This window comes from Petromyzon marinus, chromosome 1 (assembly GCF_048934315.1).
Source record: "Petromyzon marinus isolate PM22_M1 ecotype Great Lakes invasive population chromosome 1, UKy_Petmar_22M1.pri1.0, whole genome shotgun sequence".
Classification (NCBI taxonomy): domain Eukaryota; kingdom Metazoa; phylum Chordata; class Hyperoartia; order Petromyzontiformes; family Petromyzontidae; genus Petromyzon; species Petromyzon marinus.
In genome coordinates, this window is record NC_133667.1 from 26,088,196 (window position 1) to 26,103,022 (window position 14,827).

General features: G+C 49.0%; 1 protein-coding gene across 1 annotated transcript; it reads right to left on the reverse strand.

Annotated features, from left to right (window-relative positions):
• Nucleotides 1–718: 718 nt before the first annotated feature.
• DCAF15 (DDB1 and CUL4 associated factor 15) lies at nt 719–14,125 on the reverse strand. The gene is made up of 15 exons (XM_032956772.2): nt 13,981–14,125; nt 12,715–12,812; nt 11,466–11,610; nt 10,345–10,451; nt 9,936–10,060; nt 8,853–8,914; nt 8,074–8,182; nt 7,552–7,755; nt 7,025–7,129; nt 6,300–6,388; nt 3,197–3,325; nt 2,742–2,827; nt 2,074–2,187; nt 1,595–1,707; nt 719–1,188 (listed from the first exon to the last, which is right to left on the reverse strand). The coding sequence occupies exons 1-15, from the start codon at nt 14,056–14,058 to the stop codon at nt 1,118–1,120; spliced, it is 1,635 nt and encodes a 544-aa protein (XP_032812663.1). The 5' UTR covers nt 14,059–14,125; the 3' UTR covers nt 719–1,117.
• Nucleotides 14,126–14,827: the final 702 nt, after the last annotated feature.

The following is a 14,827-nucleotide window of genomic DNA, read 5'->3' on the forward strand; positions in this document are numbered from 1 at the left end:
TCAAGGGCGGCAATTGAACTCGGGTCGCCGGGTTCGCAGCGCAGCAACTACTGCGCCACCACTCCCCACGTTTGTCCATCCCACCCATTACCACGGACACCTACACACGTGCACACACCTCTTGCTCTCTACCAGTACGAAGCTATCGAGTGTGCAGGCGGTGAAACTGCAACGGTGCCCTCGGGTAGGAGGGGCCCAGATGCCAGGCTATTAAGAGGGGGGAAACAAAACAGCATCCCACATTCATCCCTGGCACAAGGGCCTACTGAATGTACACTCTTGTCCCCTCCACACACATCTCTATTGACTTCTTTTTGGCTTCAGCGTCCCACTCCGTGGGAGACAAATTACTGATGGTGGGTGGTACATTCTCTATTTTTAAGTGTTTTGCTTAAAAGTATGTGATGAACGTTAGGTTGACTCTGCCCTACGAGTGAAATAAATGTAAATCCACACTCTAAGTTTCTTGACTTTCAGTTTTGAATTGCATATATTCTAGTTATAGGCTGATACTCGACTTAAACGTGCCATGTCAGCCTTATAATCCTTACAGAACATGTCAGAACTTCCCACAATCGGCCAGACCTGTTAGGGAGAACCCTCGATTCTCCAGGACAGCAGGAATTTTTTCGCATACCCACATAAACAGTAACACATAAATACACACAGAGAGATATATATACATACTCAATATAAACTAACACACTGAACACACCGACACAATAAAATGTTTATTTTCAGTATTAACAGCAACAAACATGTTTCCATGGCAACTCAAGTTCAATATGTACGTGTCTTCAGGTCTCAAGTGTGTGCTCGTATCTCCATGTGTGTCAAGCGTCTGTCTCTGGGAATCTGTGACTCAAACGTATGTGTATTCGTGGTGTGTGTGTATCTTTGTCTGTATGTCTCGAAATTTGGATCTCTCTTGAGGTATCTCCCTGTGCATCTTAGTTGTCTTAGTGTCTCCACATATTAATCAAGTGTATCCGTGTCTGTCTCCATCTCTATCCGAGATGTCTCCTTGTCTAAGATATCTGGGTGTCCCTGTGATTGTATGTATAACTTATTTCGCACAGTACGTAGACAACCGTGCGAATATGAGTGTCTCCACGTATCAGTTGAGACTCTGTCCCAGTCTCACGCCTCTGCATCTGTCTCCATCCAACAGGACCTTCAATGAACATCCTGCACACATCACCATGATAACATCATCATTACCATGACATCATCGTTACCATAGCAACATCGTCACCAAGGAAATGCAACTCACCATGGTAATACCGTTATTATCATGGCAACATCACAATGACAATGGTGGTGGTGGTGTTGATGGCAATAGAAATGGTGCCGACGGTCATGGCGATAATCAGACTCAGAATATTTATTTAGACTGGAGGAATGTGATGGAGATATGAAGCTATTTCACAGATGACAATGACGATGGTGATTTTTTTCACAGTGATGGAGGTTGGTTATGGTGTTGATGGTGGTAATAATAGTCATTGTGTTTTTGGCGCTTTTGGTATTGATGGCGATGGTGCCGATGGTAGTTAAGGTGTTGACGGTGTCGTTGGTGGTGGTGTTGCTGTACCGGTGTGCACGGCCTGGTTCGTGAGTCTCGTCACGGCTTGGCTCGGCTTCACGGGGTTCGTCCACTTGATCAGCAGCTCAGCACAGGACTTACGCCACCGCCGCCACACCACACTGCACCACGGTACACCATGCCATGGTGAACATTATGACACCACATTGAACTACAGTACACCACGTAATGATGAAGAATCCCCACATCACGCTCTATCTACCATGATAAGTACAAGTCCTGAGTGTTGGTGAGTGGTGATGAGTGTTGGTTGTGGATGGTGAGTAGTGGTATTGGTGAGTAGTGGTATTGGTGAGTAGTTGTGAGCATGGCGAGTGGTGTGAGTGGTGAGCGTGGCGAGTGGTGAGTGTCAACGTGAGTGGTAAGAATGAGTGGTGAGTGCGGCATGTGCATGTTGAATCGTGAGCACGAACAGTGTGTGCGGCATGTGAGCGTGAGTGGTGAGCGTTGTGTGGTGAGAGTGTCACCTGCTAGGTCTCCCCTCCACCTCGTGCAGCATCCCCTCCACTCCGATCGTCTCCGCTCTCCCCGTGCTCAAGCTCCAGCGAATGAACATAGATGCGTGGTGCGTGCGGGGACATCTAGCCCGGCACGTTGGGGAGCGGGGATCAACAGGGATCAAAGGGGAGTGAGGGGGCTCAAGTGGATCACAGGCGGTTAAGGGGATAAGAGGAGGTCGATAAGAGGTAAATGGGATATTATGGAGGATCAATGAACTCAATGTGAATTCATATAACAGGGGACTAAAGGGGAATTTACGTGGAATCGTAAGCGGATCAAGGGTAGTTTATGACAATCAACACAAACCAAGAGGATCAAAAGGAGAACATTCGAGGCAATTAACAGGCAGCCAGGATTAAGAAAGTGCAGATCAGAATAATCAAGGGGTTCAAGTTGGCATCAAGGGGGAGAGATAATCATGAGGATCACTGTATTGTGGGAGCAAAATGTTGGGGGATCTAAGTGGATCAGCAGGATCGGGGAGGGGGGGATGGGGATGGAAGCAGGTTAAGGCGAATCAAGGGGTAGCTGGGTACCGGGGGTGGGGGGGGGTGTTGATGAGAGTCACGAGGATCTGGGAGATTGGGGGTATCAAAGGGAATCAAGTGGGTAAAGAGGAGGGGTCGGGGCTCACCTGTCGGTGCCAGGCTGTGGGGCGGCTGGGAAGGCGAGGAGAATCAGCCCAATCATGAGGAGAACTGAGGCAGTGTCTGGGCAAACCTGTTTACATAAAGCAAAGACAAACATGCAATTGGGGCAAGCGCTGTTACCGAGCATCTATGAAGACCGACACAACACACGAGGGGGTGGGTACGCCAGCACCACGCTCGGCGACTGTCTCCCCAGTGGTGATGTTTACACACCACACCAGGTACCCATTTGAGGCTGAGTCGATCTAGAGGAAGCCCAGGACTGGTTCAGATGATAGTCACTGATGTTGGCTGTAATCGGTAATCCAACTTGGATTGCTGGGTTCATAGCACAGCACGCTCACGACTACACTGCTGCTCCCCATACAGACAGAGGCGTACACACGAACACACACATGTACACACGTGTACACACGCATACAGGGACATGTGTGGTGACCTGCAGCACGACGGCGTCATAGTCAGTGAAGGAGCAGAAGCGGTCGCTCCAGGGTGCGTGCGACGCAATGGAGGCACTGATCACGTCCTCCAGGTCTAGCGTGAGCTGCTCCACACGCACACACATTGCCTGTGCGTGCACACACACACACACCACATACACACAACAAAGACAATCCCATCAACAGATTGTCACACAGTCCAACGGGTTGCAGCACATGATGGATGAGGTGCATGTGAAGTGATTTGACACAGGAGCCTCTCCTTCCATATATTTGCATACCATGAGAGAACTAAAGCACAATGCCAAAGCAATTAACACAACATTGTCTATGTCAAACAAGGCACGAACAATTCAGCTTACACACAACGCCTCTTTACCAGCGTCTACACACAGCAGCACATCAACTACTTCAGAAACGTTTCCGTTATTTGTCAGCCCTAAGCCCTGTCAGTTTTTAAGACGCAGGTGCTGTGAAGGGGTGCGTATGCAGGATAGGGATGTTTCTCTGTGTGTCCCTAAGATGAGCAGAAGTTCCAGTGGCCTTTTTTCTCAACAATGTAGGTACAGTGAGGGAAAAAAGTATTTGATCCCCTGCTGATTTTGTACGTTTGCCCACTGACAAAGAAATGATCAGTCTATAATTTTAATGGTAGGTTTATTTGAACAGTGAGAGACAGAATAACAACCAAAAAATCCAGAAAAACGCATATCAAAAATGTTATAAATTGATTTGCATTTTAATGAGGGAAATAAATATTTGACCCCCTCTCAATCAGAAAGATTTCTGGCTCCCAGGTGTCTTTTATACAGGTAACAAGCTGAGATTAGGTGCACACTCTTAAAGGGAGTGCTCCTAATCTCAGCTTGTTACCTGTATAAAAGACACCTGTCCACAGAAGCAATCAATCAATCAGATTCCAAACTGTCCACCATGGCCAAGACCAAAGAGCTCTCCAAGGATGTCAGGAACAAGATTGTAGACCTACATAAGGCTGGAATGGGCTACAAGACCATTGCCAAGCAGCTTGGTGAGAAGGTGACAACAGTTGGTGCGATTATTCGCAAATGGAAGAAACACAAAAGAACTGTCAATCTCCCTCGGCCTGGGGCTCCATGCAAGATCTCACCGCGTGGAGTTGCAATGATCATGAGAACGGTGAGGAATCAGCCCAGAACTACACGGGAGGATTTTGTCAATGATCTCAAGGCAGCTGGGACCATAGTCACCAATAAAACAATTGGTAACACACTACACCGTAAAGGACTGAAATCCTGCAGTGCCCGCAAGGTCCCCCTGCTCAAGAAAGCACAAATACATGCCCGTCTGAAGTTTGCCAATGAACATCTGAATGATTCAGAGGACAACTGGGTGAAAGTGTTGTGGTCAGATGAGACCAAAATGCAGCTCTTTGGCATCAACTCAACTCGCCGTGTTTGGAGGAGGAATGCTGCCTATGACCCCAAGAACACCATCCCCACCGTCAAACATGGAGGGGGAACATTATGTTTTGGGGGTATTTTTCTGCTAAGGGGACAGGACAACTTCACCGCATCAAAGGGACGATGGACGGGGTCATGTACCATCAAATCTTGGGTGAGAACCTCCTTCCCTCAGCCACGGCATTGAAAATGGGTCGTGGATGGATATTCCAGCATGACAATGACCCAAAACACACGGCCAAGGCAACAAAGGAGTGGCTCAAGAAGAAGCACATTAAGGTCCTGGAGTGGCCTAGCCAGTCTCCAGACCTTAATCCCATAGAAAATCTGTGGAGAGAGCTGAAGGTTCGAGTTGCCAAACGTCGCCTCGAAACCTTAATGACTTGGAGAAGATCTGCAAAGAGGAGTGGGCCAAAATCCCTCCTGAGATGTGTGCAAACCTGATGGCCAACGACAAGAAACGTCTGACCTCTGTGATTGCCAACAAGGGTTTTGCCACCAAGTACTAAGTCATGTTTTTCAGAGGGGTCAAATACTTATTTCCCTCATTAAAATGCAAATCAATTTATAACATTTTTGACATGCGTTTTTCTGGATTTTGTTGTTGTTATTCTGTCTCTCACTGTTCAAATAAACCTACCATTAAAATTATAGACTGATCATTTCTTTGTCAGTGGGCAAACGTACAAAATCAGCAGGGGATCAAATACTTTTTTCCCTCACTGTATGTATGTTAAAGTTCTTTCGCACCGAACGTAGCCACCTGTGCAAATCGGGAGGTGTGGTGGAAGAACAACAAACTAAACACAAAAAACTGTTCTAAAGAAATGAGTTTTCAGTCCTTATGATTTAAAAGTGCATAGCTCCAGTGGCTTCCTAATATCGGAAGGAAGAGTGTTCCCAGACAGCAGCAGAAGTGCATCTGAAAGCGTGCGACGCGGTTACTGTCTTTGTTCGATAGTCAGCCAAAAGCTGCTGCGAGGATGACCGGAGTCCCCTTTCGCACGGCCCTGATCAAGGTTCAGTCCTTCTCCTCCGCTCCCCCTACTCCTCCTCACCACGTTCCCGATCACGTAATATGGGTCCACAACATTTTCTTGCGTTTCACAGAGAGGGGAACTTTTCAAACATTTTAACTTGAATCACATTCTCTAAATCACATGGTTATTTTAGATAGATTGTCCAGTCTAAATAAAGATTATTATTCTGATATACACATACCTATGTAATATCACAGTGCCAAACATGAAAAATCCAATTTCATCACACAGACTGTTGAGGCAAGTGCTGTTAGCGAGCACCTACAAACGCTGGCATGGTACACAAGTGGGCAGTGTGGCCAGCATCATGCCAGGCCATCTATGTCTCCCAAATGGTGATGTTTTACATACTGCACCAGGTATTCATTTAAGGCCGAGTAGACCTCGTGGAAGCCCAGGAACAGTTGAGATATTCGTCACCGATGTTGGCCGTGAGTTACAATCAAACTTGGGTCGCCGGGTTCGTATTGTAGTACATTAAGCATTACATTACCGCTCCCCACACACAAAAAATATACAGACATATCCAAGCAAATAGTCGAGCTTCACACACACCATTACTCTTTGTGCTAATGTGTGGTACCATGGTAACGGTGGTGACCATGGCAGCGTGCCATTACCCGCTGTGCCATTGCCTCAGAGACGAGGATGCCTTGCCGCAGAGCAAAGTCGGTGACGGACACAGGGAGACCTGGCTTCATGTCCTCATCTGTGGACGACACACACACCTCAATATATTCTTGAAAATAACAAGAGTAACAGCCCTTTGTCAAACCACTTTTGCATGAAGGCCTCCCCACATCATGTCGGTCACAGGAGTTATTTGACCATACTTCACCATGATGGTCAGTGCGGATTGGTGAAGGGCTGGCACAGGAGCCCTTTCAGATATTGCTCGATACCGATGTTAGTCACGGCCAGGAATCGGACAGAGATTATTGGGTTCATTGCACAGTGCGCAAACCACCCTGCCACCACTCCAACTTTCATCAATATATAACACACACACACTGGCACGGCACACAAGTGGGTGGATGGTCAGCACCACGCCTAGCAAACCTCGCTTAGCGTGACCCCATAGAACGCTGATTCAATTAGCGCTCACTTCTCCAGGAACACATCTTGAGCGGTAAGCGAGGTCTGCCAGTACACACCGCACCAAGTACTAATTTAAGGCTGAGTCCATCTTGGGGAGGGTACAAGGACCAGTTTAGAATTTTCCACCAATGTTGGCTGTGAGTAGGAATCTAACGCTTGGACTGCCAGATTCATAGTTTAGTCCGCTAACCAAGACACCACCGCTCAACCCGCACACTCGCACAGACACGCTCACACAGTCACCCACCGTAGGAGGAGCCCCGCCCACCCCTCGAGTGGTCCAGGCTCGGTGTGCGAGCGAGGGAGTAGACGCTGCTGCTGTAGCTCACGCCCCCAAGCTCCACGCCAGGGTCTGTGGCACATACACATATTACAGTACAGTATAAAGAAAAAGACCCCCCGAATAGCCTGACTAGACTTGGGGCATGTGCTGTTAGCGAGAACCTATGAAGGCCGGTACGGCACATGAGGGGATGGGTGGCCAGCACCATACCCGGCCGCCTTTGTCTCCCTAGTGGCAATGTTTTTACTCATCGCACCAGGTATTCAATTGAGGCTGAGTCGACCTAGGGGAGGCCCAGGACCAGTTCAGCTAATCATCGCTGGTGTTGGCCATGAGCGGGAATCGAACTCGGGTCACCGGGTTCGTAGTGAAGTGTGATAACCACGACCCTACCACTCCCCACAATACATAAGCATCACCTGTACACACTCATACATTAACATATCTAAAAGTGTGCTCACACCCACACGTGCATCCACATTCTTCCTCACCATGATCCTCCCCGCTCCCCGCCAGGTCTCCCTCCTCCTCCAAGGCGTGGAGCGGCGTCCCGCCCACGGAGACGTGAGGAACAGAAGAGCGGAGACCGTCGGGAGACCTGGAAGCCGATCTCCCTGGGGACCTGAGTCTCTGTGTCTCCGGCTTTGTCTCCGCCTGCTGGTAAAGGAGACCTGGAGTGGCACTTCCAGCCTCTTCTGCAGTCACAGAATAACAACACAGAATGGCCAGGGTTAGCAGTAGAGTCAGGCTAAGGGTTTAAAGGTAGGGTTAGAAGCAGGGGGGTTAGAGATATAATTATGGTTAGCAGTAGGGTTATGATCAGTGTTAGTGGTACTGTTTGGGGTTGGGAATAGATATAGGGTTTGGGTGAAGCATAGGCCTATGGGTCAGGTAAAGGTTTGGTTGAAGTTAGGGTTAGGGTCAAGGATATGGGTCGAGTTACGTTTCGTGTTTAGAAGAATGTTATCTCGAAAGTTAACGCCTGTGCTGTGCAGGTTTCGTGCTGAGCGTACCCGTGAGCGAGACGGCGCAGGCCAGCAGCGAGTAGCTGGTGTTGAGCACGAGGATACGGTCACAGCCGAGCTGGACAGATGGCTGGAACCCGGGGAACGGGAACACCACCTGGGATCCAACACGGTATGCAGAGAGCAGCATACAGACAGGGGAACACATAGAGTGGGACACAGTGGCACAAAAAAAAAGAGATCCCATGTAGCCATACCGACTTATGCCAAATCCTACTAACCCTTTGCCATTCCGATGACGTGCGTATAAGTCATCGGAATCAGCTTTTTCCGATTCCATAATTGGAAGAAAAACTAAAATTAAATAACTTTATCAGTATGTCTTTAGGTCAGAAAACGTACCGAGGATCCCACAAGACCATGCGGGGGGGAATATGGCATCGTTTGGCACCAGCTATCAGTGTGGTCATGTCGCAAAAAATTTTTGCGGTTGGTACAATGTCTTTAAAAACAACGGCGCCATGCCTCTCTAATTAAAATTAACGCAAACCACTAGCACTTTCCGAGATTCAGCGGTGAACGAGACCCACTCTGCAACTTGCAGATGTCTCAGAATGGGAAAGGTTTAAGGTAATAAGTTAATTACCACTGATATTCACTGCGGCCGGGAATTGAACTTGGACCTGTGGGTGATACACATAGTAGTCCACAAAGGGGTAGACACCGTAGGAAACACATAGTACACGAGGGAGTGCACGACACGCACGGAAGTACACACATTAGTGGACAGTGGTTCACACACAATGGTTACACGAGGCGGTACATACCTGGTAGTGGAAGTTGACAAGGTAGCCATGACGACGACACCTCCCACGGAGACCGGACTCCCCTAGGGACACAGAAAAGCACAGACCATGGTACAGACGCACAGACCTGGATACAGGTAAAGATACACAGACACAAGGATAGTGAGAAACACAAAAAGAAACAAAGACAGGCACAAAGATGGGGCCAAGTTTGAGGCAATGAGTGTACAAAGCCTTGGGAGTTGTCCTTGATTCTGAGCTCTCAGTTTCTCCCCACAAATCTGAAATGCACGAGACCTCAAACCTGTATTTCTGCAACACCTCCCACATCAACCATTTCCTTACTCGAACTGTTGCTCAGACCCTCATCCATGCCATCATCACATCTCAACTCCAATATTGCAATTCTCCTCTCTATGGCCTCCCCCACATTCCTCCTCTCCAAACTCCAGATGATCCACGGTCCCCGCTGCCAGACTTCACAGTGGCACTAGTAAACGAGACCACAGCACTACAATAATACAATTCCTCCACTAACTCCCAACCTGATGCCAGAAATTTCAAGATCACACTCATTGTCTTCAAGATCCTCCATGGACTCTCTCCTCTCATCACCCTCTTAGTCCCCTCCATAAACTCTCCTGCCTCTCCCCTCTACTCCATGCACTTGCCGCTCCAGCAAACACTTTTTGTTGATGCTCCAGTCAATCTTACGTTCAGGATCCTTACCTTAACATCTCGCATTTCACCAGCATCAATTCAAGCAAATGTGACTGTGCTGATGAGACACTATATGTCAACACCGGTCCAGTATGTTTGTATTTAATTGATGCTGCTGAAATTCACTCCCAGAAGGCCGTGGAACCAATGAGTTGTGAAACGAATACCTTTTTTAATGCCGCGACAGATATATGAAGGAAACATCTGAATTGTCAAATTCAGATGTTGCTCATTTATTGTGGGTGCAGTGGTATTACCACGGTTGCCTACGTACGGTGCGAAATAAGTTAAACATACATACACATGCATACGTATCTGTGGGTGCAATGTTATCTGTGGGTGCAGTGGTATCTGTGGGTGCAGTACTATCTGTGTGAGTGGTACCTGTGGGTAAGGCACTGCTGCACTCTGCACACGCGGTAAGGGGTGGCGAGGCAGCGATGGTGATGAAGACATCGCGGTGATCCTCGCTCGGCAGTACACCGAGTGGTAAATCGGAGATCACTGTACTGCACGAGCAACATTAACACCATCAACACCATCACAGACAGCATGAAATGCCATCACTATCAACACCATCACGGGCAGCATCAACACTATCAAGACGATCAACACGAGAACCGTAAACCGCATCTACACCACCACCGTCACCAGCTCTGCATCGCTGACCCCTAAGTCAAATGGCCACCTCCATAGCTAAGAGCTTTTCACGGAACTGGTCACGGATCCCTTTCACAGAGTGGTAGGGTAACGAGTCTCTAGACAATTAATCTGAGCTGTGGGTTGTGGGTACCTGATGCCGTAGACCATGATTTGTGAGGGGTCCGAGGGCCACTCGCACACGGAAAGGAAGAGGTCGCTACACGCTGGGGTGTCCCCAAAAAGACGCACACGGCACACCTGCACATGCAGGCAAACAAACACATGTGCACACAGGTTACACATACATACACACGTACTCCTACACCTGTACATCCATGGGCACGTTCAGGTACACTGAAATGGACAAACACCTGCGCACGCAGGTACACACGCATGAGCATGTTGCTCTTGATGATCAAGTTCAACTTTATAAAAGCATTCAAACCCGGCACAGTTCGTATACGTAAGATGCAGTGTGTGTATACAGTGAGTGTGCATATATATAGAAGTAAATGTACAACCATTTTGTCAATCTACTGCTGGATGAGGGCATCCCAACACCTTAAGGGGTATTTAGTGAAGGGGGGGTTGCAGAGACAATGGGTGCACAGATGATGGGGCATAGAAAGTACCGTACAACAATGGCTTTTGCTGCACTGTTTCTCTGTTGCCCACCATGTAGTCCCAAATCGGCCTACAACAACTTGACATGCCCAGTGGTCGCCCATTTGGGCATGATCCAGTATCCAGTACAGCTGGGCTGTCTATTATAATTGATTACTCGATTATTAGTTTGATTACACGACTAATCAGATGGCGTAATAGTTGGAAATAAAATTCACCTCTGTTGACATGTGTGCCGTTGTACCGGAGGTGAAGAGTGGGGCTTGATGATGTCACAGGTTTCCCGCCTTCGGAAGGCAGGATGTTGTGAATGCATGTGTATATGCAGTGTGGGGAGCGGTGGCGCAGTGGTAAGCGCGCTCTTCTACAAACTCGGAAAACAGAGTTCTATTCCCGCTCAAGGCCAACGCCAGTGACGATTTTATGAACCAGTCATGGGCATCCACTAGGCCGACTCAGCCTCAAATAAGAACCTGGTACGATGTGCAAACACTGTCACTCCGCGGCCGGGCGCGGTACTGGCCACCCACCCCCCCCTCTTGTGCATTGCCGGCCTTCATAGGTGCTATTCGCTAAACTGCACTTTCTCCAACAGTCTGTTAAATACTATACAGGAGATATTTGTCTTCGTTATATGCAGTGTGTCACCTGCTGTAAGGGCCGGGAGAGCGAGAAGCCCCACCAGTACAGGTCGTACACGAATAGCGCCGTGGCGGTTGCGTCTATCTCCTCCAGGCGCCGCGTGTATGACAGCAGGAAACGGCCACACTTGCTGAAGCCAAGGAACACGTGTCTACACACATCATACATATCCCCATAAGCATCACACAGATACAATAGACACCTGCGTCAAAAAAATATGTGATTTCCTGCTCAATTGAGCACTGAGACAGTGCTCATAACCTGTTTATAGCCCTGAGCCTGTGGTGGAAAATCCAGGTTCCTATTGAAGATGCGAATTTATAAACTAAACCAATTTTTTTTATTTTTATATAAAAAAAAATTACCAGATAAGGCCCACTGAGCTATATAGCTCTTTATCAGAAGCGACCAGGCCACAAATGATAGCCCAACAAAGTTGCTTATCATGTGGAAATGTATAGCAGCCAAATACTCCTAACGTATGTTTCTAAATGTGGAGGGAAAACTGGAGGACCCGGAGAAAAATCCACATTATCACAGGAAGAGAGAAATGGAAAGTCCAAATATAAAGCAGGCATCAGGGTTGGGATCAAACCCACGTCCTCCTGTATTCCAGGCGAGGCAGCTAACATCTCAAAGTGGTACAGTTTGAATCCACCCCAAACCATACTTTGAACTTGCAACCTTCCGATTGAGAGCCGTTATGTATACTACTGAGTCGTGGTCTCGTGGATACACACACATATACAGTGCATCACATACATACACACATCAATTTCGGGTCACATATCCAGTGTTAATGCTGATCAGGGCAAATATCAAAGTCAGGGCTAGTATAAGTGCTCATGTTAGAATTTAGAATTGTGTGTCAGGGCTAGTATTAAAGCGAGTGTTAGCGCTAGTCTAGTGTCAAGGCTATTGTTCACGTTAGGGTGTGTTTTTCATACTGTTTTTTTTTGTAAGATTGAGTAAAACATATATATGTCGTTAAACCCGCCACCACCCGACACAGCCAATTAGTAAGGTTTGTTACACAAAACACGTGAGGGACGCGGGCTGAGGGACGCTGGCTGTGAGGGGTGGTGGCAGGTTTAACGACACATTTATATATTTACAAGATCTAACCCAAAACAAACCTGTATTATTATGGATATTGGTGGCGAAAGCCCTACTACGTGTTAAACTGAAGGGTGTGTTTGTGCCCGTGCTGGTGTTGGGTAAAAACGCACGCGTGGCCCTATCCCAAACAACTCACCCTTGCCTCATGACGCCCTCCGACACAATGGAGCCCAGCGGGCGGCACAGACGCGAGGGTAGAGCCCGGAACAGGAGGCGTGGGATCCGGCCAGTGATCTACACACACACAGCACTGTCTTAGTCGGTCTCTAATAGACTCGTGCACAAACACTACACTGCCTCGGCGTGGCTTGATGAGACTTGCGTACAAACAGCACTTGCATTAGTCCGACTCTAGAGACTTACACACAACACTGCCTCAGTGTGGCTCCATGAGACTCATGTAGTACACACAGCACTGCCTCAGTGTGGCTCCATGAGACTCATGTAGTACACACAGCACTGCCTCAGTGTGGCTCCATGAGACTCATGTAGTACACACAGCACTGCCTCAGTGTGGCTCCATGAGACTCATGTAGTACACACAGCACTGCCTCAGTGTGGCTCCATGAGACTCATGTAGTACACACAGCAATGCCTCAGTGTGGCTCCATGAGACTCATGTAGTACACACAGCACTGCCTCAGTGTGGCTCCATGAGACTCATGTAGTATACACAGCACTGCCTCAGTGTGGCTCCATGAGACTCATGTAGTACACACAGCACTGCCTCAATGTGGCTCCATGAGACTCATGTAGTACACACAGCACTGCCTCAGTGTGGCTCCATGAGACTCATGTAGTACACACAGCACTGCCTCAGTGTGGCTCCATGAGACTCATGTCCACGCAGCACTGCCTCAGTGTGGCTCCATGAGACTCATGTCCACACAGCACTGCCTCAGTGTGGCTCCATGAGACTCATGTCCACACAGCACTGCCTATGTGGCTCCATGAGACTCATGTACACAGCACTGCCCTAGTTTGTCTCTATGGATGAGGTACACACAACACAGCACTGCCTGTCATCTGGACAAGACTCGTGCACGCACGTACAGCAATGTCTTAGCCTGGTTCTATGAAACGCGTGCACACACATCATTGCCTTAGTGTGGCTCTGAGACTAACACACACAACATTGCCTCAGTTTATCTCCATAACACACAAAGCAATGCCTTGGTCCGTCCCTATGGGACACAAGCACAACATTGATTTCGTCTGGCTCTATGAGCCATAGGGTCGGGGGGGGGAGCCTCAGTCAGAATCTTATGAGGCATACCGAGCCTTGTTCGGCTTTATGAACCTGGCTGGCTCTACCGAGCACCGGTGGTCACTGCACAACTCTGGCAGACTGCGAGCGAGCGAGCGAATGAGCGCGCGTCATCTCCTTCCTTTCCCTTCGCACCGGGATGAGGGCGAGTCGCTGCACGAGGCCCGGATCGGTCCGACACCGCCGCCTCCGCGGTACCACGGGCGGCGCCATTTCCCGCGCTTCTTTCTCCCTGTCGTGACGTCACTTCCCACTTCCGCCACACGCCGCAACCGCCCCACGCCCCCCCCTAAACCCCGCCCCCCCACGCCCCCCCACACGCCGCAGCCGCAACCGCCCCACGCCCCCTCCTAAACCCCGCCCCCCCACACCCCGCAACCGCCCCACGCCCCCCCTAAACCCCGCCCCCCTACACGCCGCAACCTCCCCACGCCCCCCCCTAAACCCCGCCCCCCCTACACCCCGCCCCCCCTAAGCCCCCCCACACGCCGCAACCTCCCCATGCCCCCCCGCCCCCCCGCCCCTCCCAACACGCCCCCCCCACACCGCCGGCTTTTAACCATCCGGTGGCAGCCGACCAATTGGCAGCGGAGTTCGGAGCGCAAGAAGCGTCCAATGTACGTCATCACGTGCTGGGTGACCTAATGACGCACGCTGCGGGGATCGCAACGCCGCTTATGACGTTATACGCACGAAACTTTTCATGACAAAAAATATATTTATTAAATGTTGTCGGAACGTTAAATGAGCGCTGTATCCAATACTATGAATGTACCTTTTAAAACGTAACCTGATTTCTATAAAGATTTTTTTTAAAGGACCATTCATACGGCTCCAACGGTGGTTACCCTTATTGTAAGTTGGCCAAATGTTCACGTTTTTTTTACACAGCTTCTTATTAACGGCTTCTGTTAGTAAATAAAACACAAACCACGACTTAGACGTTCACACCGACATGGTAGTTACACACCGGGCACCACCA

Excerpts from the sequence above, each read along its gene's own strand:
- DCAF15 (XM_032956772.2), bottom strand. The coding sequence starts at position 14,058 with ATGGCGCCGCCCGTGGTACCGCGGAGGCGGCGGTGTCGGACCGATCCG. Across the intron at positions 12,813-13,980 it reads AGCGACTCGCCCTCATCCCG|ATCACTGGCCGGATCCCACG; the intron begins GTGCGAAGGGAA and ends GTGTGTGTGTAG. Across the intron at positions 2,828-3,196 it reads ATGACGCCGTCGTGCTGCAG|GTTTGCCCAGACACTGCCTC; the intron begins GTCACCACACAT and ends TTATGTAAACAG.